At 35.5% G+C, this 16,708-nt stretch overlaps 1 protein-coding gene and 1 pseudogene across 19 annotated transcripts in view; one reads left to right on the top strand and one right to left on the bottom strand.

Annotated features, from left to right (window-relative positions):
• The window catches only part of Mllt10 (MLLT10 histone lysine methyltransferase DOT1L cofactor), a 189,860-nt gene that overhangs the window by 108,208 nt on the left and 64,944 nt on the right, over window positions 1-16,708 (top strand). For all 19 annotated transcript variants that reach the window (XR_002484032.3, XM_040277627.2, XM_078023328.1 and 16 more), the window contains one exon: window positions 14,627-14,882. Coding sequence is in view for 18 of the 19 variants with exons in the window: in XM_040277627.2 (XP_040133561.1) it covers window positions 14,627-14,882 (256 nt within the window). In the remaining variant the exon portion in view is untranslated. The remainder of the gene's footprint in view (window positions 1-14,626; window positions 14,883-16,708) is intronic.
• On the bottom strand, window positions 2,156-2,835 carry LOC110598187 (iron-responsive element-binding protein 2 pseudogene; annotated as a pseudogene).

Genomic DNA, 16,708 nt, shown 5'->3' with positions numbered 1-16,708 from the left:
TTTAATGTTCCATTGTGTATATGTTCCATTGGGTATATGTACCACATTTTCTTTATTCATTCATCTGTTGAAGGGCATCTAGGTTGATTCCATAGGTTAGTTATTGTGAATTGTACTGCTGTTAACATTGATGTGGCTGTGTCACTGTAGTATGCTGATTTTAAATCCTTTGGGTATAAACCAAGGAGTGGGAGATCTGGGTCAAATGGTGGTTTCATTCCAAAGTTTTTGAGGAATCTCCATACTGCTTTCCATAGTGGTTGCACCAGTTTGCATTCCCACCAGCAATGTATGAGTGTACATTTTCCCCCACATCCTTGCTAATACTTCTTATTGCTTATATTCTTCTTCTTCTTCTTTCTTCTTTCTTCTTCCTTCTTTCTTCTTTCTTCTTTCTTCTTTTTCCCTTTTGGTACCAGGGATTGAACTCAAGAGGACTCAACTACTGAGCCACATCCCCAGTCCTGTTTAGCGCCTCACCATTGCCGAGACTGGCTTTGGACTTGCAGGCCTCCTATCTCAGCCTCCCAAGCTCCTGGGATAGAGGCATGCGCCACTGTACCTGGCCTTACTTGTATTCTTCTTCATTTGTATACAACTGTCAATTAATATATGTATATAATATTAGTTGCCAATGGACCTTTTTAAAAATTTTATTTATATGGGTTGCTGAGAATCCAACCCAATGCCTCACACATACTAGGCAAGTACTCTACCACTGAGCCACAATCCTCCAACCCTTTGCTTGTATTATTATTATTATTATTATTATTATTATTATTATTATTCTCCCCTCCCCCTCCCCCTCCATTTTTTAGTTGTAGTTGGACACCATACCTTTATTTTATTTATTTTTATGTGGTGCTGAGGATCAAGCCCAAGGCCTCGCTCTCAGGCTAGGTGAGCATTCTACCACTGAGCCACAACTCCAGTCTTTGTTTGTGGTCCTGATAATTGCCATTCTGACTGAAGTGAGATGAAATCTTAGAGTAGTTTTTGATTTGCATTTGTCTAATTGCTAGAGATGATGAACATTTTTTTTTATATGTTTTGTTGATCAATTGTATTTCTTCTGTGAAATGTCTGTTCAGTTCCTTAGCCCATTTAGTGATTGGGTCATTGTGTGTGTGTGTGTGTGTGTGTGTGTGTGTGTGTGTGTGTAGTTTTATGAGTTCTTTATATATCCAGGAGGTTAGTGCTCTATCTGAGGTGTGTGTTGTAAAGATTTTCTCCTGTTCTGTAGGCTCTTATCAGCTGTGGATATTGAATTTCGTAAAATATTTTTTTCTGTATTTTGCAATTAGATACATTGAAATGATTACATGGAGTTTTTAGTATGTTAATATAATGCATTATATTGGGTGATTTTCTAATGTTAAAAACAACCTGGATTCTTGAGATGATTGTTACTTGGTCTTGATGATGTATTATCATTTTTTACTTATCATTAAATTCTTTTTTTTTATTTTTAAGGAACTATTAATATCTGTTTAAGAGGGATATTGGCTTATGCTTTTCTTACAATTTTTTGTTTGGTTTCGTTGTAATGCTGACCTTCTTAGAATGAATGAGTATTTTACCCTTTCTTTTCTAGAAGAGTTGGTATAGATAGGTTTGTTATTATTTTTGTCTCTAGGCTTGACTTCTGAACACTTTTAAAGCAGTTGAGGCTAGGAGTTATCTTTTTAAAAAAAGTTTCATTAAAAAAATATTTTTAGTTGTAGATGGATACAATACCTTTATTTTTATTTATTTATTTTTATGTGGTGCTGAGGATAGAACACAGTCCCTTTTACGTGCTAGGCAAGTGCTGTGTTTAGCCCAAGCCCCTCTTTATTTTATTTCATAAATTTATTTATTCTTATACCTGGGATTGAACTCAAGGGCGCTTAGCTGCTGAACCACATCCCTCACTAAACGGCTGAGGCTGGCCTCGAACTTGTGGTCTTCCTAACATAGCCTCCTGATTTGTTGGGATTATAGGCATGCACCACTACCTGGCTTCCATGCCCACAAATTTGATAACCCAGATGAAGTGCACCAGTTCTTTGAAAGACAGTCTTCCAAAATTCAAACAAAAAGAAATACATTACTGAATAGACTTATGTCTATTTTTAAAATATTAATAATATTTATTTTTGTTAATAAAAATTAACTAGCAGTAATAAATATTAGCAAAAACATTCTTATACTCAGGCACTGGTTGCAAATGAAAAGGACATAGATGGTTGTATTTCTCAATCTGTGAAGAAAATGTTTCTGAGTTTCAGCCTAGTTCTCCAGAATCGCAGGATCCTCGGCAGGTAGTCTGGCCTCTGCAGGGAAGCTTCTTAGGCTGCATTTTAAGTGGAGAAAGCGTTCCTATTTTCTGTAGGTTACCACCTCCAGATTTGATGCATTCTGTATTGCACATTTACTGAAGTCTTAATTTGTAAAGAATGGTCAACTGTGAGATCTGTCAGACAGGCAGGATGGACTTTTTTAGCATCACCTCCCAGAGTTTTCACTGCCTCTCTCATAGCAGCAAAATCCACCATTGCTGGTATTCCAGTAAAATCTTGACGAAGAACATGGTCAGGGAAAAAGGACACTTCAACAATGCTTTGTTTGGTTTTCTAGTCTAAAATGTTCAGAACATCTTCCTTTTTCATTAAAAAGCCATCACAGTTTCGTACAGCAGCTTCCAGCAGGAGCCGTACTTAGTAAGGCAGAACATCATACTTGGTGCTTCCAAGTTTAGGTACATTGAAGAACTTCTTATTTGAATTGTCATTTAATGTTTCAATAAGGTACTCAAAGGCATATCCTGCACTTGAGGCATCCATCGCCAGAGACCATATTATCCCTGCGGGACGGGGCCGGCGTGGGGAGGAGGGGAGGCTGGGCCGGGAAGAAGGGGAGGAAGACAGGTGGACTGGCAAGGGAGGAAGGAAGGAAGCAGTCTTCTAATAGGCTTATGTATATTAAAGAAATTGTATCAATCACTAATAATCTTCTAAAACAGAAACTTCCATGCCCAGATGGGTTTACTGGTGGATTCTACCAAACACTGCAAAAATTATAGAATTCTCAGGGCTGGGGTTGTGGCTCAGTGGTAGAGCGCTTTCGCCTAGGACATGTGAGGCACTGGGCTCGATTCTTAGCATCACATAAAAATAAATAAAATATAGTTATTGTGTCCATCTACAACTAAAGATACATGTGTGTGTATGTGTGTGTATGTATATAATATATACATTTTTTTAAAGAAGGCGTATCAGTTCTCTTCAATCTCTTCTAGAAGACAAAATCAGAAGGAATACTTCGTAACTCATTCTGTTATGCTTAATATTAAATATGCATCACCTAATATCAAAGCTACATGAAAGCATTAAAGAACACTACAATTCAGTCTCTCTCCTGAATAAAAATGGGAAAGTTCTCAACAAAATATTAGCAAATCGAATCCAACAATGTAGAAAAAGAATTATATATCATTATCAAGTGGGATTTATCCCTGGTACTAAAGTTGGTTCAACATTTGAAACTCAGTATTATGTCCCATCAACAAGCTAAAGAAAAATCAAGTGCTCATGTCAACAGATGTGAAAAAGGTATTTGAGAAAATCAATACTCATTCATGATTAAAAACTCCTAGCAAACTAGAAATAGAGAACTTCCTCAACTTTAGATAAAGAACATGTACAAAATTACACAGCTAACATTATACTTAATGGGTGAGAAACTCAATGCTTTCCACTATAATGAGGAAGAAAGGCAAGATATCTGCTCTTACATCCTAGTATGGATGCCCACACAAAAACCTACATATGGATGCTTATAGCAGCATTTTTCATAACTACAAAATCAAAAAAGTTGATACAACTAATTTCATCGGGCAAATGGATAAGCTTTTGTGTTCAAGGAGTATGCTAAAAAGAAATGAGCCAGCAAGTCTTGAAAAAAAATGTGGAGGAAACTTAACTACATATTACCAAGTGAAAGGAACCAATCTTAAAAGGCTGAATGCTGATTCCAATTAAATGACAGTGTGGTAAAGGGAAGAGTAACCAGTGAAGAGATTGGTTGCCAAGGGTTTTTGGAGAGAGGACACACAGATAGAGCACAGAAGTTCTTTAGGGTAGTGAAACCACTCTTTAAGATAATAAAATGGTGTATACTTATACATGTGTCAAAATCTAGATTGAGCACATTAGAGTGAACTCTAAAGTAAGCTGTGAACTTTGGGTGAGAATGATAGGTCAGTAGATTCATCAGTTGTAACAAATTTTACCACTCTGGTTGGAGGCCATATAAGAGTAGGGATAGAAAGATATGTCAGAACTTTCTGCTCAATTTTACTGTGAATCTAAAACTATTCTAAATATAAGATTTAATTTTATATTGCTTATATTAGAAAAAGGCCAGGTAAATTTTATCACCTTCTACCTTAAAGTTTTAGAAAAAGAAAAACAGTAGAAAGTGGGGGGAAAAAATCACACTATTAATTAATACAGAACATAAAAATGCAGAAAAATCAATCAATGAACCCAAAAGTTTTATTATTTGAGGAGATAAACAGAATTCATGAACCTTTAGCCATATTGATCAGGGGAAAGAAAGGGTGGGGAGAAGGTAAAAATTATTGACGCACGCTCAAGAAGTAAAAGTTGGGGATGTAGCTCAGTGAATGCCTACCACTGGGAGAGAAAGGTAAATTTTTAAAATAAATGTTGATAACCTAAATAGTCCTATATCAAAGAAACTGAACTGTGGTTAAGATCCTTCTCACCATGTGTGGTGGTGCACATTTGTAATCCCAGTGACTTAGGAGGCCGAGGTAGGAGGATCACAAGCTTGAGGCCAGCCTCAGTAATTTAATGAGGCCCTAAGCAATTTAGTGAGACCTTGTCTCAAAAGAAAAAATAAAAATGTGACTGGGAATGTGACTCAGTGGTTAAGCACCCCTGGGTTCATTCACCGCATTACCAATATTTTGGTGGCATAGAATTATTCATAGTATTCTTTTTTAATTCTTTTTCATTTCTGATTAATAATTTGTTGTTTGTTAAATCTCTGTAGTTTGAGTGATATTCTGGTTAATCTTTGTGTTGTTTTATTATTTTAATTCTATTAAGTGCAATGAATATATGACTTACATGCTTTCAGATTTGTTAAGATGTGTTTTCAGTTCAGTTATATCATTAACTGATTTTGTACTTGTTGGATCTGTCCATTTTGGGTAGAAGAGTGTTAAAGTTTTCAATTACAGTGGCGATTCATTTATTTCTCCCTTGCAATTCTATCAGTTTTTTTTTTAAAAAGAGAGAGTGAGAGAGGAGAGAGAGAGAGAGAGAGAGAAACAGAGAGAATTTTTAATATTTAATTTTTTTAGTTCTCGGCGGACACAACATCTTTGTTGGTATGTGGTGCTGAGGATCGAACCCGGGCCGCACGCATGCCAGGCGAGCGCGCTACCACTTGAGCCACATCCCCAGCCCAATTCTATCAGTTTTTGCCTCACATATTTTGATGCTTTATATTAGTCACATACACTGTAATTATTGACACCTTTATCATTATGTAATATCCCTCTTTATCCCTGTTAAATTTCTTTACTCTGGTTTATTCATATTTAATATTAAGTACTCCTGTTTTTGGGTCGGGGGAATTAACATTAGCATAGTATATTTTTCTCCATCTATTTTCTTCAAAGTGTGTATGCCTTTATTTAAAGTAGGTTTCTTAAAGAGAGAATGTACAAAAGAGGAGAAAATCTCTGCTAGCTTCTCTTCTATCCTTAATATTCAGAATATACAAAGAACTCAAACAAAAAAGAAGAAAGAGAGAGAAAAAAAGAACGAACGAACGATGAACAAGCGAGCAAACAACACCCAAATAACCCAGTTGGGCAAATGCACTAAACAGACATTTTTCAAAAGAAGAAATACAAATGGCTAACAAATACATGAAAAAATATTTAACTTCTCTCTATTTAAGGGAAATGTGGATCAAATGCACACTGGAAATTTTATTGTACTCCAGTCACAATAGTAGTTATCAAGAATACAAACAATAATAAATGCTGACAATGATGTAGAGAAAAAAGGAACATTTTTATATTGTTGGTGGGATTATAAATTAGTACAATCACTATGGAAATCAGTATAAATGTTCTTCAGAAGACTAGGAATGGAATTACCTTAAGACCCAGCTATATCACTCGGTGGTGCACCCCTATAATACCAGCAACCTTAAGAGGCCAAGGCAGGAGGATTGCAAGTATGAGACCAACCTCAGCAATTTAGTGAGATTCTGTGTCAAAATCTTTTAAAAAAAAAAAAAAAAAAAAGGGCTTGAGATGAACTTCAGTGGCAAAGCACCCCTGGATGCATTGGTACATGTGCATTTGTGCACATGCGCACCAACACACACACACACAATCATCATGCTGTAGCAATGCATGCATACCCATGATTTTTAAAATAGCAACACAGTTCACAATATAGCCAAATTATGGAACCAGCCCTTATATCCATCAGTCTATGAATAGATAAAGAAGGTGGCATGTAGACACAATAAAATTTTATTCAGCTATAAAGAAAAATGAAATTATGTCATTTTCAGAAAAATGGATGGAACTAGAGAACATTAGGCAGAATAAGCCAAACCTCAGAAAGTCAGTGGTCATATATTTTCTGTGCATATGCGGAAGATAGGACAAAGGGAAGCAAACTTGGAGGTGGTAGAGAAATCTTATGAAAATCAAAGGGAAATTAGTATGGTAGAGCAACGAGGACCAGAGGGAAGGAGGAAGAGAGGAAAAAGGGAAATACTCTGGAATGGTATTGACCAAATTATATTGTCAGATAATTGTATGAGTATGTAACAACAAATCCTATATAATTAGTTCTTGGATTTTTATGGGGTCATCTTTGTTTTCTTTTGGAGTATTTAGAGAATTGATGTTTAAGGTGATTCTTAAATAGTGACCGTAGTCTTTTCTATTTGTTGCCTTGTTTTTGTTCACCATATTTTTTTTCTACCTTTTGTGATTTTAATCAAACATTTTAAATGATTTTTCCTCTTTTTTTTTTTTTTTTAGGAAATCAGTTATGCTTAAATTTTTTTAAAAAACTTTTATAAATATTTCTAGAGTTTGTAGTACAACCAATCTAGTCCACAGTAGTGTAAGTACTAGTCTGAGTTTATAAACAAATGTTCCCAATAGTCTGCCTTCAGTTCCTAGTATTATTTCGGCCATTCATTTCACACATACATAAACTACATGTGCATGTATATAACTAATCATGTACATTGTTCCTATTATTATTTTGAACAACTCTTACTCATTAATAAAAGTCACCAGGGACAGTGGTACATGCCTATAAATCCAGCTACGCACAAGGATGAGGCAAGAGGATCACAAATTCAAGGCCAGCCTGGGCAATGTATTGAGCTCATGTTTTGAAATAAAAAATTCAGAAGGCTAGGGATATTATTCAGGAATAAAGGGCCCCTGGATTTAATCCTCAGAACCCCTCCCCCCCAATCAATTAAAAAATAATATAGAACTGAGGGTACAGCTTACTGGTAGATGGCCCCCCACCCTGGCAAAAGTTTTTGATTTATTTTCACTTGTTTATTTTCTGATGCTCTTTTTTTTAAAATGTAGGTCCAAGTTTCTAACATATTGTCCTTTGTCTTTTAAAAAAATGTTTTTTAGTTGTTAATGGACCTTTATTTTATTTACTTATATGTAGTGCTGAGAATTGAACCCAGTGTCTCACACATGCTAGGCAAGAACTCTTCACTGAGCTACAACCTCAGCCTGTATTCCTTGTTTTAAGAACTTTTTAAACAACCCCCTCCCCCCCCCCACACCTTTGTGGTGCCAGGGATTGAACTCAAGGCTTTGTGTATGTGAGGCAAGTACTCTACCAACACAGCTATATCCCCTGCCCTTTAAATGTCTCTTGAAGAATAATTTACTAGGGTATAGAATTCTAGGTTTTTAGTGTTTGTTTTTTTTCCTCAACATACTTTAAATATTTCATTCTATTCTCTTCTTGCTTCCATGGTTTCTGAGCAGAAGTTACATGTAGTTCTTATCCTTGTTCCTTTATAGGTAAGGTATCCATGTCCATCCCCCCTCTCTCACATACACTTCTTTAAACACTTTTTTTCCCTATATGTGTTTATTTTCTTCAGTTTGAATTTATATCAAGTGTAGAGTTGCTTTGTTTTATTTTTTTATTTATCTACTTGGTGCCCTCTGAGCTTCTTTGATCCATGGTTCAGTTTTTGCCATTAGTTTGGGAGAGATTTCTTTCTTTCTTTTTTTAATATTGTGATTGAACCAGGGACACTTTACCTCTGTACTATACCCCCAGCTCTTCTCTAATTTTCACTTTAAGACAGGGCCTCACTAAGTTGCTGAGATGGGCCTTTAACCTGTAATACTCCTGCTTTAGCCTCCTGCATCACCAGGATACAGACATGTACCACCTTGCCTGGCCTATTCTCTTCCTCTTCCTCTTCCTCTTTTCTTTTTGGCTTCTCAGTCTTTTTTTCTCTTTACTTTTCAATTTTGGAGGGTTCTATTGTCATATCCTCAAACTCAAAATTTTTTTCCTTAGCTCCGTTTAGCCTCCTATTGATCTCAGCTTTTACATCTAAAAAAGCTTTTATTTTGAGTTGGGCATGGTGGTGCATACCTGTGATCCTAGTGACTCAGGAGACTGAGACAGGAGTATCACAAGTTGGAGGCAAGCCTCAGCAACTTAGCCAGGCTGTGTCTTAAAAGAAAAATAAAAAGAGCTGGAGATGTAGCTCAATGGTCAAGTGCCTCTGGGTTCAAACCCTGGTACCAAAAGCCCCCAAATTAAAAAACAAACAAACAAAACTTTTGTGTTGGAGGGTTTTTTTTTTTTTTTTTTTTTTTTAGTACCAGGGAGTGAATTCAGGGGCACTTGATCATTGAACCACATCCCCAGCCCTATTTTGTATTTTATTTAGAGACAGGGTCTCACTGAGTTGCTTAGTGCCTCGCTGAGGCTGGCTTTGAACTTCTGATCTTCCTGTCTTTCTCCCAAGCTGCTAGGATTTGTGCCATTCTTGCCTGGCTGTGAGTTTGTTTTTAAAAGGTGTTTTGGCTTTGGAATGCTGGGTTGACAGTTTGTTTCTTTTACTACTCTTTTTATTTCTAGGTGCTTTGTTTCCATGGAGATCATTTTGGTTGGTTGGTTTTTGGAGTACTGCAGATTAAAATTAGGTGCTTTTTTCTACTGAGCTACAATCTCAGCCCTTTTATTTTTTCTTTATGTTGATATAAAAGTCTCACTAAGTTACAAGGCTGACCTCAAACTTGGTGATCCTCCTAATAGCTGGGATTCCAGGTGTGTATCACCACACCCAGCTGGTTTCATCTTTATCATTGTTTTGTAGTGCTTATGACATTCCAAAAATGATAAATGTAGAGAAGACCCTCTGGCAGAGCCCAAGCAAGGCAACTGAGGATGTCCCCACATTGGATTCTTGTGTTTTTACTTGAGAGGATTCTAGGCAAGACAAGAGATTCAGTAAAAGAATAGCAAAATTAATAGGAGGAAAGGGAACATGAAGAAAGGAAAGGGTCAAAGTGGGTTCTCTGGACAAGAAGAGTGACAGTGGCCTTCACCAAGTCAGGGATTTTTAAGGATTTCCAGGGCCTATTGTTTTTGCCTTAATTTCTCACACTCCCTTAACCTGCTTATTACCTTTTGACTAGCCCTAAGCAAAGTTTTTGTGAGAGATGATTGTGACATAATTTCAGTTGTAAGGGAGGATCCTGGCTGTCTGATTGGGTATGATAGGATCTTGAAACAGTTTTCTTAAGGGACATAATTAATTACGGCAGGGATGGTTTTGACATACCAGGTCCCCATCCTCCAGGCCCTTGCCTGTTCCTTTAGGCTCTCTGTCATTTTCAGTCACTCTTTATTGTCCTTTTCCTGTTCCTGAATTCATGGCTGACTAGCTACCTAACAGTAAATAAGCGGTTTGATAATGATTGGGTTTGGGTAGTTTCATGTGATTGGGGTTAGTTAAGCTTCATATATCTGTGGGCTTAATGTTTTCATCAGTTATGTAATTTTTTCTGGTATTATTTCTCCCTTCCCATTTTTCTTTGGGTATTCCAACATAATGTAGATTAGGATGCTTAAAGTTGTTCCACAAATCACTGTTTTTTTTTTTTTTTTGGTGTGTGTGTGTTGTTGTTGTTGTTGTTTATTTAAAATGTCTTCATTCTTTCAGTGTTAGATAATTTGTGTGCTGTGTTTTCAGCCTTGGCCTAGTTAAAAACTTATGGATATGCTTGAATAGTACATAATTTAAAAATTTTAAGCACCATATTCTATTTACTAATGTTTAAAGGCACACCCTTGTCATTCCTCTTCCTTCTGCTTCCTTTTTCAACAGTAGATAACAGAGCCTTATAGAATAATCTGAGACACCCATACCTTTTTTTTTTTTTTTTAAATCACATTGATTCTAAATGTAATGTAAAATTTTTGTTTGAAGTTGTGCTGCAGTCCGGCTGCAGCAGAATAGCGCGGGGGGGGTGACGAATAAATTGTGCAGGTTGATACAGCAGGAGTGGAAGCCCTTTATTGTAGGACCACAGAGCTATTTATATATTTTACACAGCTTATCTTAATTAGCATAAACGAGATACATCAGTCAACCAATAAGGAATCTCCACACTTAATGGCTTGCTTTTGTTACTTCTCAAACCACTCCCTCTGGCATTTTGCCAGGCACCATCCAGACTTGTTTACAGACTCTAACAAAGTTGGAAATATATTTTTGTTTCTCATTAGTGCTATTGAGTAGGTATATTGGGGTTGTATCTTCTTAGAGAACTAATAATTGTACTTAGCCACTAAAATATTATATGCATTCTAAATTACTCTTTGCAAATCACAATATAGACCTATATATTTACACACTAAGTTGGAGACTCCCTACAACCAAATAATCCAGTTTTATCTTTTTTTTTTTAAGAGAGAGAGAGAGAGAGAATTTTTTTTTAATATTTATTTTTCAGTTTTTGGCGGACACAACATCTTTGTATGTGGTGCTGAGGATCAAATCCAGGCCACATGCATACCAGGCAAGCACGCTACTGCTTGAGCCACATCCCCAGCCCCCAGTTTTATCTTTAAGGAGAAAGAACGAAAAGACTATTTTCTTTTTTTTTTGTGGGGGGGTGGGGTAGTGGGGATTGAACCCAGGGGCATTTAATTACCGAGCCACATTCTCAGTCCTTTTTTTGAATATTATTTAGAGACATGGTCTCACTGAGTTGCTTAGAACCTTGCTAAGTTGCTGAGGCTGGCTTTGAGCTCTGAATTCTCCGGCCTCAGTCTCCTGAGCCACTGGGATTACAGGTGTGCGCCACTGCGTCCCTGCACCCAGCAAGACTATTTTCTTTAGCTGAGTACTGTGTTATTTTTCTATCATTATGATAAACTAACTTAAACTATTAACTTGTAAGCAGTAAAGGTTTATTTTGGCTCACAGTTTCAGAGGTTCAGTCTGTTCCTTGTCCCCATTGTGGCACATTACATCATGGCAAAGCTAATGATGGAAAAGGTCTGCTTTCCTCATGGTGGCAGAAAAGAAGGGGGGGGGTGGAGGAACTACTTCCCAACATTTCCTTGAAGAGCATGCCCCCATTGACCTAATTTCCTTTCATTAGGCCCCATTTCCTAAAGGTTCTACCACTTCCTGAAGGTTGTACCACCTCCTGGTCGAACCACAAAGTGGCAGTTAATTAAACATTTAGACACATGCTTCTTTGAGGGACAGGCCAGTCTAAACTATAAGCAAGTACCAAATGAAGTAGTTTGCATTTTGTGGTCCAAATTATATTTTTATGTGAGTTACTCTGTGAGAAGCATTTAGGATGAGAATCTGAGAAACCAATGGCTTTGTGAATTTAGTCTCAGGCTTGCTCATTGTCTCATTCAGCCCTTTTCATTTCCCTTTGCTTTTTTTAAAAATTTTTTTAAATCTTCTTGATTTTGAGTTGTTTGTAGTGGAATTCCCTAGTATTATAATTATCTTAGCACATTATTGAAAAAGTACTTGTAAATTAACTTTTCAATGTGGAGTTAAGGTGAAGATTCCTCTGAAACCTGTGTATCTTTGGAGGGGCAAATCATTATGTGAATTTTTTTCTCCTTAATATCCTTGGCTAACTTCCTCTCCCCTCATATTAGGAAGTCTGATATTTTTGGAAACTTAAAAGGTAAGGGTTCTTGTTTTAAAGTAAAATGTTCAGTTGGGTTCAGGGGTATACGCCTTTAAATCCCAGCAACTTGGAGACTGAGGCAAGAAAATGGCAAATTCAAGGCCATCCTGGACAACTTAGCTAGACTTTGTCTCAAAATTTAAAAAAAAAAAAAAAAAAAAAAAAAGAAAGAAAGAAAAGAAACACTAGGCCAAAGTTCAATGGTGGAGTGCCCCTGGATTCAGTACTGTTAATTAAAAAAAAAAAAAAAGTGTTATGGCTTTAATGTGATATTTGTTACTGAATTTTGATTGTTTCTTTCACTGCTTTCTTTATAATACCTTTTCTTCCAGATGTAATATTTTTATTGAATTTATGAACATAGTCATACTTTAGGGTGGAAGTAATGATATTCTGTTCAATAAATGGGTAAATTTCCCACCCCTAATCAGGTTGTTTTGTGGAAGTGAACAGTATATTTCCATTCATAGTACTCCACCACATTTTCTCTTTAGTCTTTATTTTATACTTGAACATCGTACATGAGTGAAGAAAACCACTGTTTTTTCTTAGATGACTTTTAAACTTCACTAGGTTATACAAGGATCAGATGTGAGAGGAATGGAGAACCTTATGATCAACTCAAGTAATTCGGAAAAAAAAGTATTTGTAAAACGAGGTGGGGTAGTTTCCAAATTGACCTGCCTAGCATGGAAAAGGTTCATGTCTCTAAAGTAAGCTATGAAGTTTCATCAGCTTAATGTGATTGGTTTGTTAAATGGCCATACTTACTTTGAAACCTTTGTTCTTGTTTGTGGATTATAGTTTGTTAGAATAGTGACTGTTTTGTTTTTATGAGCTCATGTTTTTTGTATTTGATGATGAAATCTGTTATTGGAAGAGAGATGATGGGTTTGGGAGTTGCAGCTGGGCACAAGTAGCAGGAAAATAGCAGTAAAGAAGGTTTACTTTTCACAGCGTTGGATGATTTCTCATATTCCTTTTTTTTTTTTTTTTGGTTCCTGTGGTGCTGAGGATATTTCTTCTTTTTGAACATTGATTTTGTTAAAAATATCAACCGTTCTGAAACTTCATCACTTTCTCATTTTAAAAATTTCTTCTATGGGAAATTCACATTTGTGTATTTTTAGGAAACACCACATTTTTAGAGATTTAAAATGAAAAATATTAACCAGGTACAGTGGCCCACTCTTGTAATCCCAGAGACTCAGGAGGCTGAGGCAGGAGAATTATAAGTTCCAGGATAGCTTCAGCAATTTAGTGAGACCCCATCTGAAAATAAGAAAGAAAAGACTAAGAATGTAGCTCATTATTAAAGCACCCTTGGTTACAATCCTCAGTACCCTAAAATATATAAGTGAGTAAATAAAAATGAAATATATATACATATATATGTGTGTATATAAATATACACATATGTGTACACACACGAATGATCAGTTCTGTTCAAGGCACTTAGTGAACTTAAATGCACTGGGTGCTTTAGATGCTTGTGTGAATGTAACTATGACTTAGTCTTTTAATTTCCATTTTTTGTACATACCTTGTATTTAAAATGATCATTGAAAACTAGTGGTTCAGTGGAATCCTTATCTTGTTTTTTCCCTAATCATATATCTTGATCAAAGTGTGGGGTATTTGAGGATCACTTTTTAATAAAAATATTAACTCTGTAATTATAATTTTTTTCTCCAACTAATACTTGGGAAGAAGTGATTTCTGTTTCAAAGACTTAAGTCATTTTTCTTTTTTTAAAAGGAGCCTTCATCTGAATGCTTTGAAAAGTCTTACTTTATACTGTACAAGAGCCATATAATGGATATAGTCCCCTAATAGATTTGTAGTACCTTAGTTCTAAATATTGCCTTCATGCTTTGTACACTAAAGCTTATTATGATTTTGTGGCTAGGAGATAATGTGTTGTGAAAAATGTTGTTGCTTGAGAAGTGATACCTTTGATGTCACTTAATAAATATGATTAATATGTACCTTTATTAATTGCTGCAATCTGGCTCTCAGATAGCAAAGCATTATGTATAGTTTTTTTTTGTTTTTATTTTTAATAATAGTTCTAGGGACATAGCTCAATGGTAGTGTGCTTGTTTAGTATGTGTGAAGCCCTGGCTTTCAGCCTCAGGTCTGCCACTGGGTGGGGGGGGGAAAGGTATACTATACTGAATTATTTTTACATAATTTTCTTAAACAGAGGGACTTATTTGTATTACTGAAAGTTTCATAAGTTTATCTTACAAGTTGAGTAATTATTATTAATGTGCCATGTATTGTTTTCTGTATCTAAATGTAATCAGTTCTTTTTTTTCCTTTTACTTCCTTTAATGAAAATGTTAGACTTACACAAGCACTAGCAACAACTCTATATCTGGATCATTGAAGCGCTTGGAAGATACTACGGCACGATTTACAAATGCAAATTTCCAGGAAGTCTCTGCACACACGTCTAGTGGAAAAGATGTTTCAGAGGCTAGAGGGTCAGAGGGCAAAGGGAAGAAATCTTCAGCTCACAGCTCAGGTCAAAGGGGAAGAAAACCTGGTGGTGGAAGAAATCCAGGAACAACTGTGTCAGCAGCTAGCCCATTTCCACAAGGTATTAATCATGATATTTTAATTAAAACACTTGTTCTGATTATGGTGAATAGTACTTTTATTTTGTAAAAGAATTTATTTTTTATTTATAATTAATGAATTGTTCTGGACTATTATATAATTAGATGATACAGTAAGGTTACTTTGAAGTCTAGTATTTTCTGTTAAAATATTTCTGGAACTTTTGGTATCTTTATGTTATAATTTGTGCTTAAAAAGTTAAAATGTAGTTTTTATGTTTAGTTGTAGAATAAAGGTTAAGACTGGGGAAAGAAACAATAAAAATGGGAGTTTTTCTTTCTACCCTTTATAACAATCTTTTCTGTAAATTGTTTTTACTTACCTTTCCTAATTAAACACTAGAACCATAATTAAATATTAGAACAGTTGAACATTAGAACAATTGTTAGAGGATTGAACAATTTTTAGGGAATCCAGTACATTGTAACTATTGATCAATAGTACATTTATTGTGAGGCTTGAAGTTTGAAGTAGAATTTTACTCAGCTTTATATCTTCTGTGGTTAGGCTGTTATAGGATATCTAGTTAAATTTGAATTTTATATAAACTAAAAGTATGTTACAAATACTGTTTGTTTTTTAACCAAATGTCAGAATTAAATGGATATGCTGTTTTAGAGAGAGAAAAGTAACTCAGCCAAATTAATTAATTTTGGTGGTACTGGAGATTGAACCCAGGATGATTTTTGCGTTACCGGAGATTAAACCCAGGGCTGCTCTTACTACTGAGCTACATCCCCAGTCCCTTTTTGAAACTTTTTGAAAGTTCCATATCATTAGATTAATTATAGTACATAATCACCCAGTCCCTTTGTAAAATTTTTATTCTGAGAGTTTTGCAAAGTTGACTATGCTGGCCTTGAATTTGGATCCTCTTGCCTCAGCCTCCTGAGTCACTCAGATTACAGGCATGTATCACTAGGCCTGACTACAGCTAAAATTTAGAAAGCATAACCCTGATTGGTTTTTATCATTTTTAATATGAATGTAAAATTTGGACAGTTAGAAACATTAATAATGTTGGAGGAAAATATACCATACGTGTCCCCAAAGGACTTTTTTTCCTAGAAGTAAATGAGAAAAGAAAATTACCCTATGAAACTTCTGCTAATAATAAACTTATAAAGAAAATCTAGCGGAACATTATTTGAATATGTAGATTACTTAGTTTGCTGAGCTCTCCTTATAAAGTATATTCACATATTTATACAAGGGACTTGTAGATTTTCAGGTTCCGGATTTTTTTTTTTTTTTTTTTGTGTGTGTGTGTGTGTGTGTGTGTATTTAAGTATAAAATCAAATGCCAGATTTATTATTTTATTTGAGTAAAATTTAACATTTGTTGTTACTAGTGTGCCACCTTGAAGAAAATAGTGAAACCTTAAATAAGCTTATATGTAATAACTTCATTCACATTTTGAAGGTGATACTGTCCGAATTCAGTTATATTTCTGCAGTTGATACTTTATTTCCAACTGTTAAATCGCATTTTTAAGTTTTTCAGTAGTGAAAATGGAACTCAAGGCCTGGCCTGGTGCATATTAGGCAGGCGCCCTATATACCCCCAACCCTGTTTTTATTTTTAAATTTTGAGACAGGGTCTTGTAAGTTATAGAGGCTGGCCATGAACTTGTGATCCTCTGCTTAAGCCTTCCAAGTAGCTCGATTACAGGCTTGTGCCAATAAACCCACTTAAATTTAAAAAATTTTATAATCCATGAAGTATTAATCTGTTTGGAAGAGAAATCACCCATTCTTGGGGAACTTCATAATATTTGAAGAATCTTTTCAGTATTAAAACATGGT

The sequence above is a fragment of the Ictidomys tridecemlineatus genome, chromosome 10 (genome assembly GCF_052094955.1).
Source record: "Ictidomys tridecemlineatus isolate mIctTri1 chromosome 10, mIctTri1.hap1, whole genome shotgun sequence".
Classification (NCBI taxonomy): domain Eukaryota; kingdom Metazoa; phylum Chordata; class Mammalia; order Rodentia; family Sciuridae; genus Ictidomys; species Ictidomys tridecemlineatus.
The sequence above is the reverse complement of the archived record's forward strand: the minus strand, read 5'-3'. Positions and strand labels throughout refer to the sequence as shown.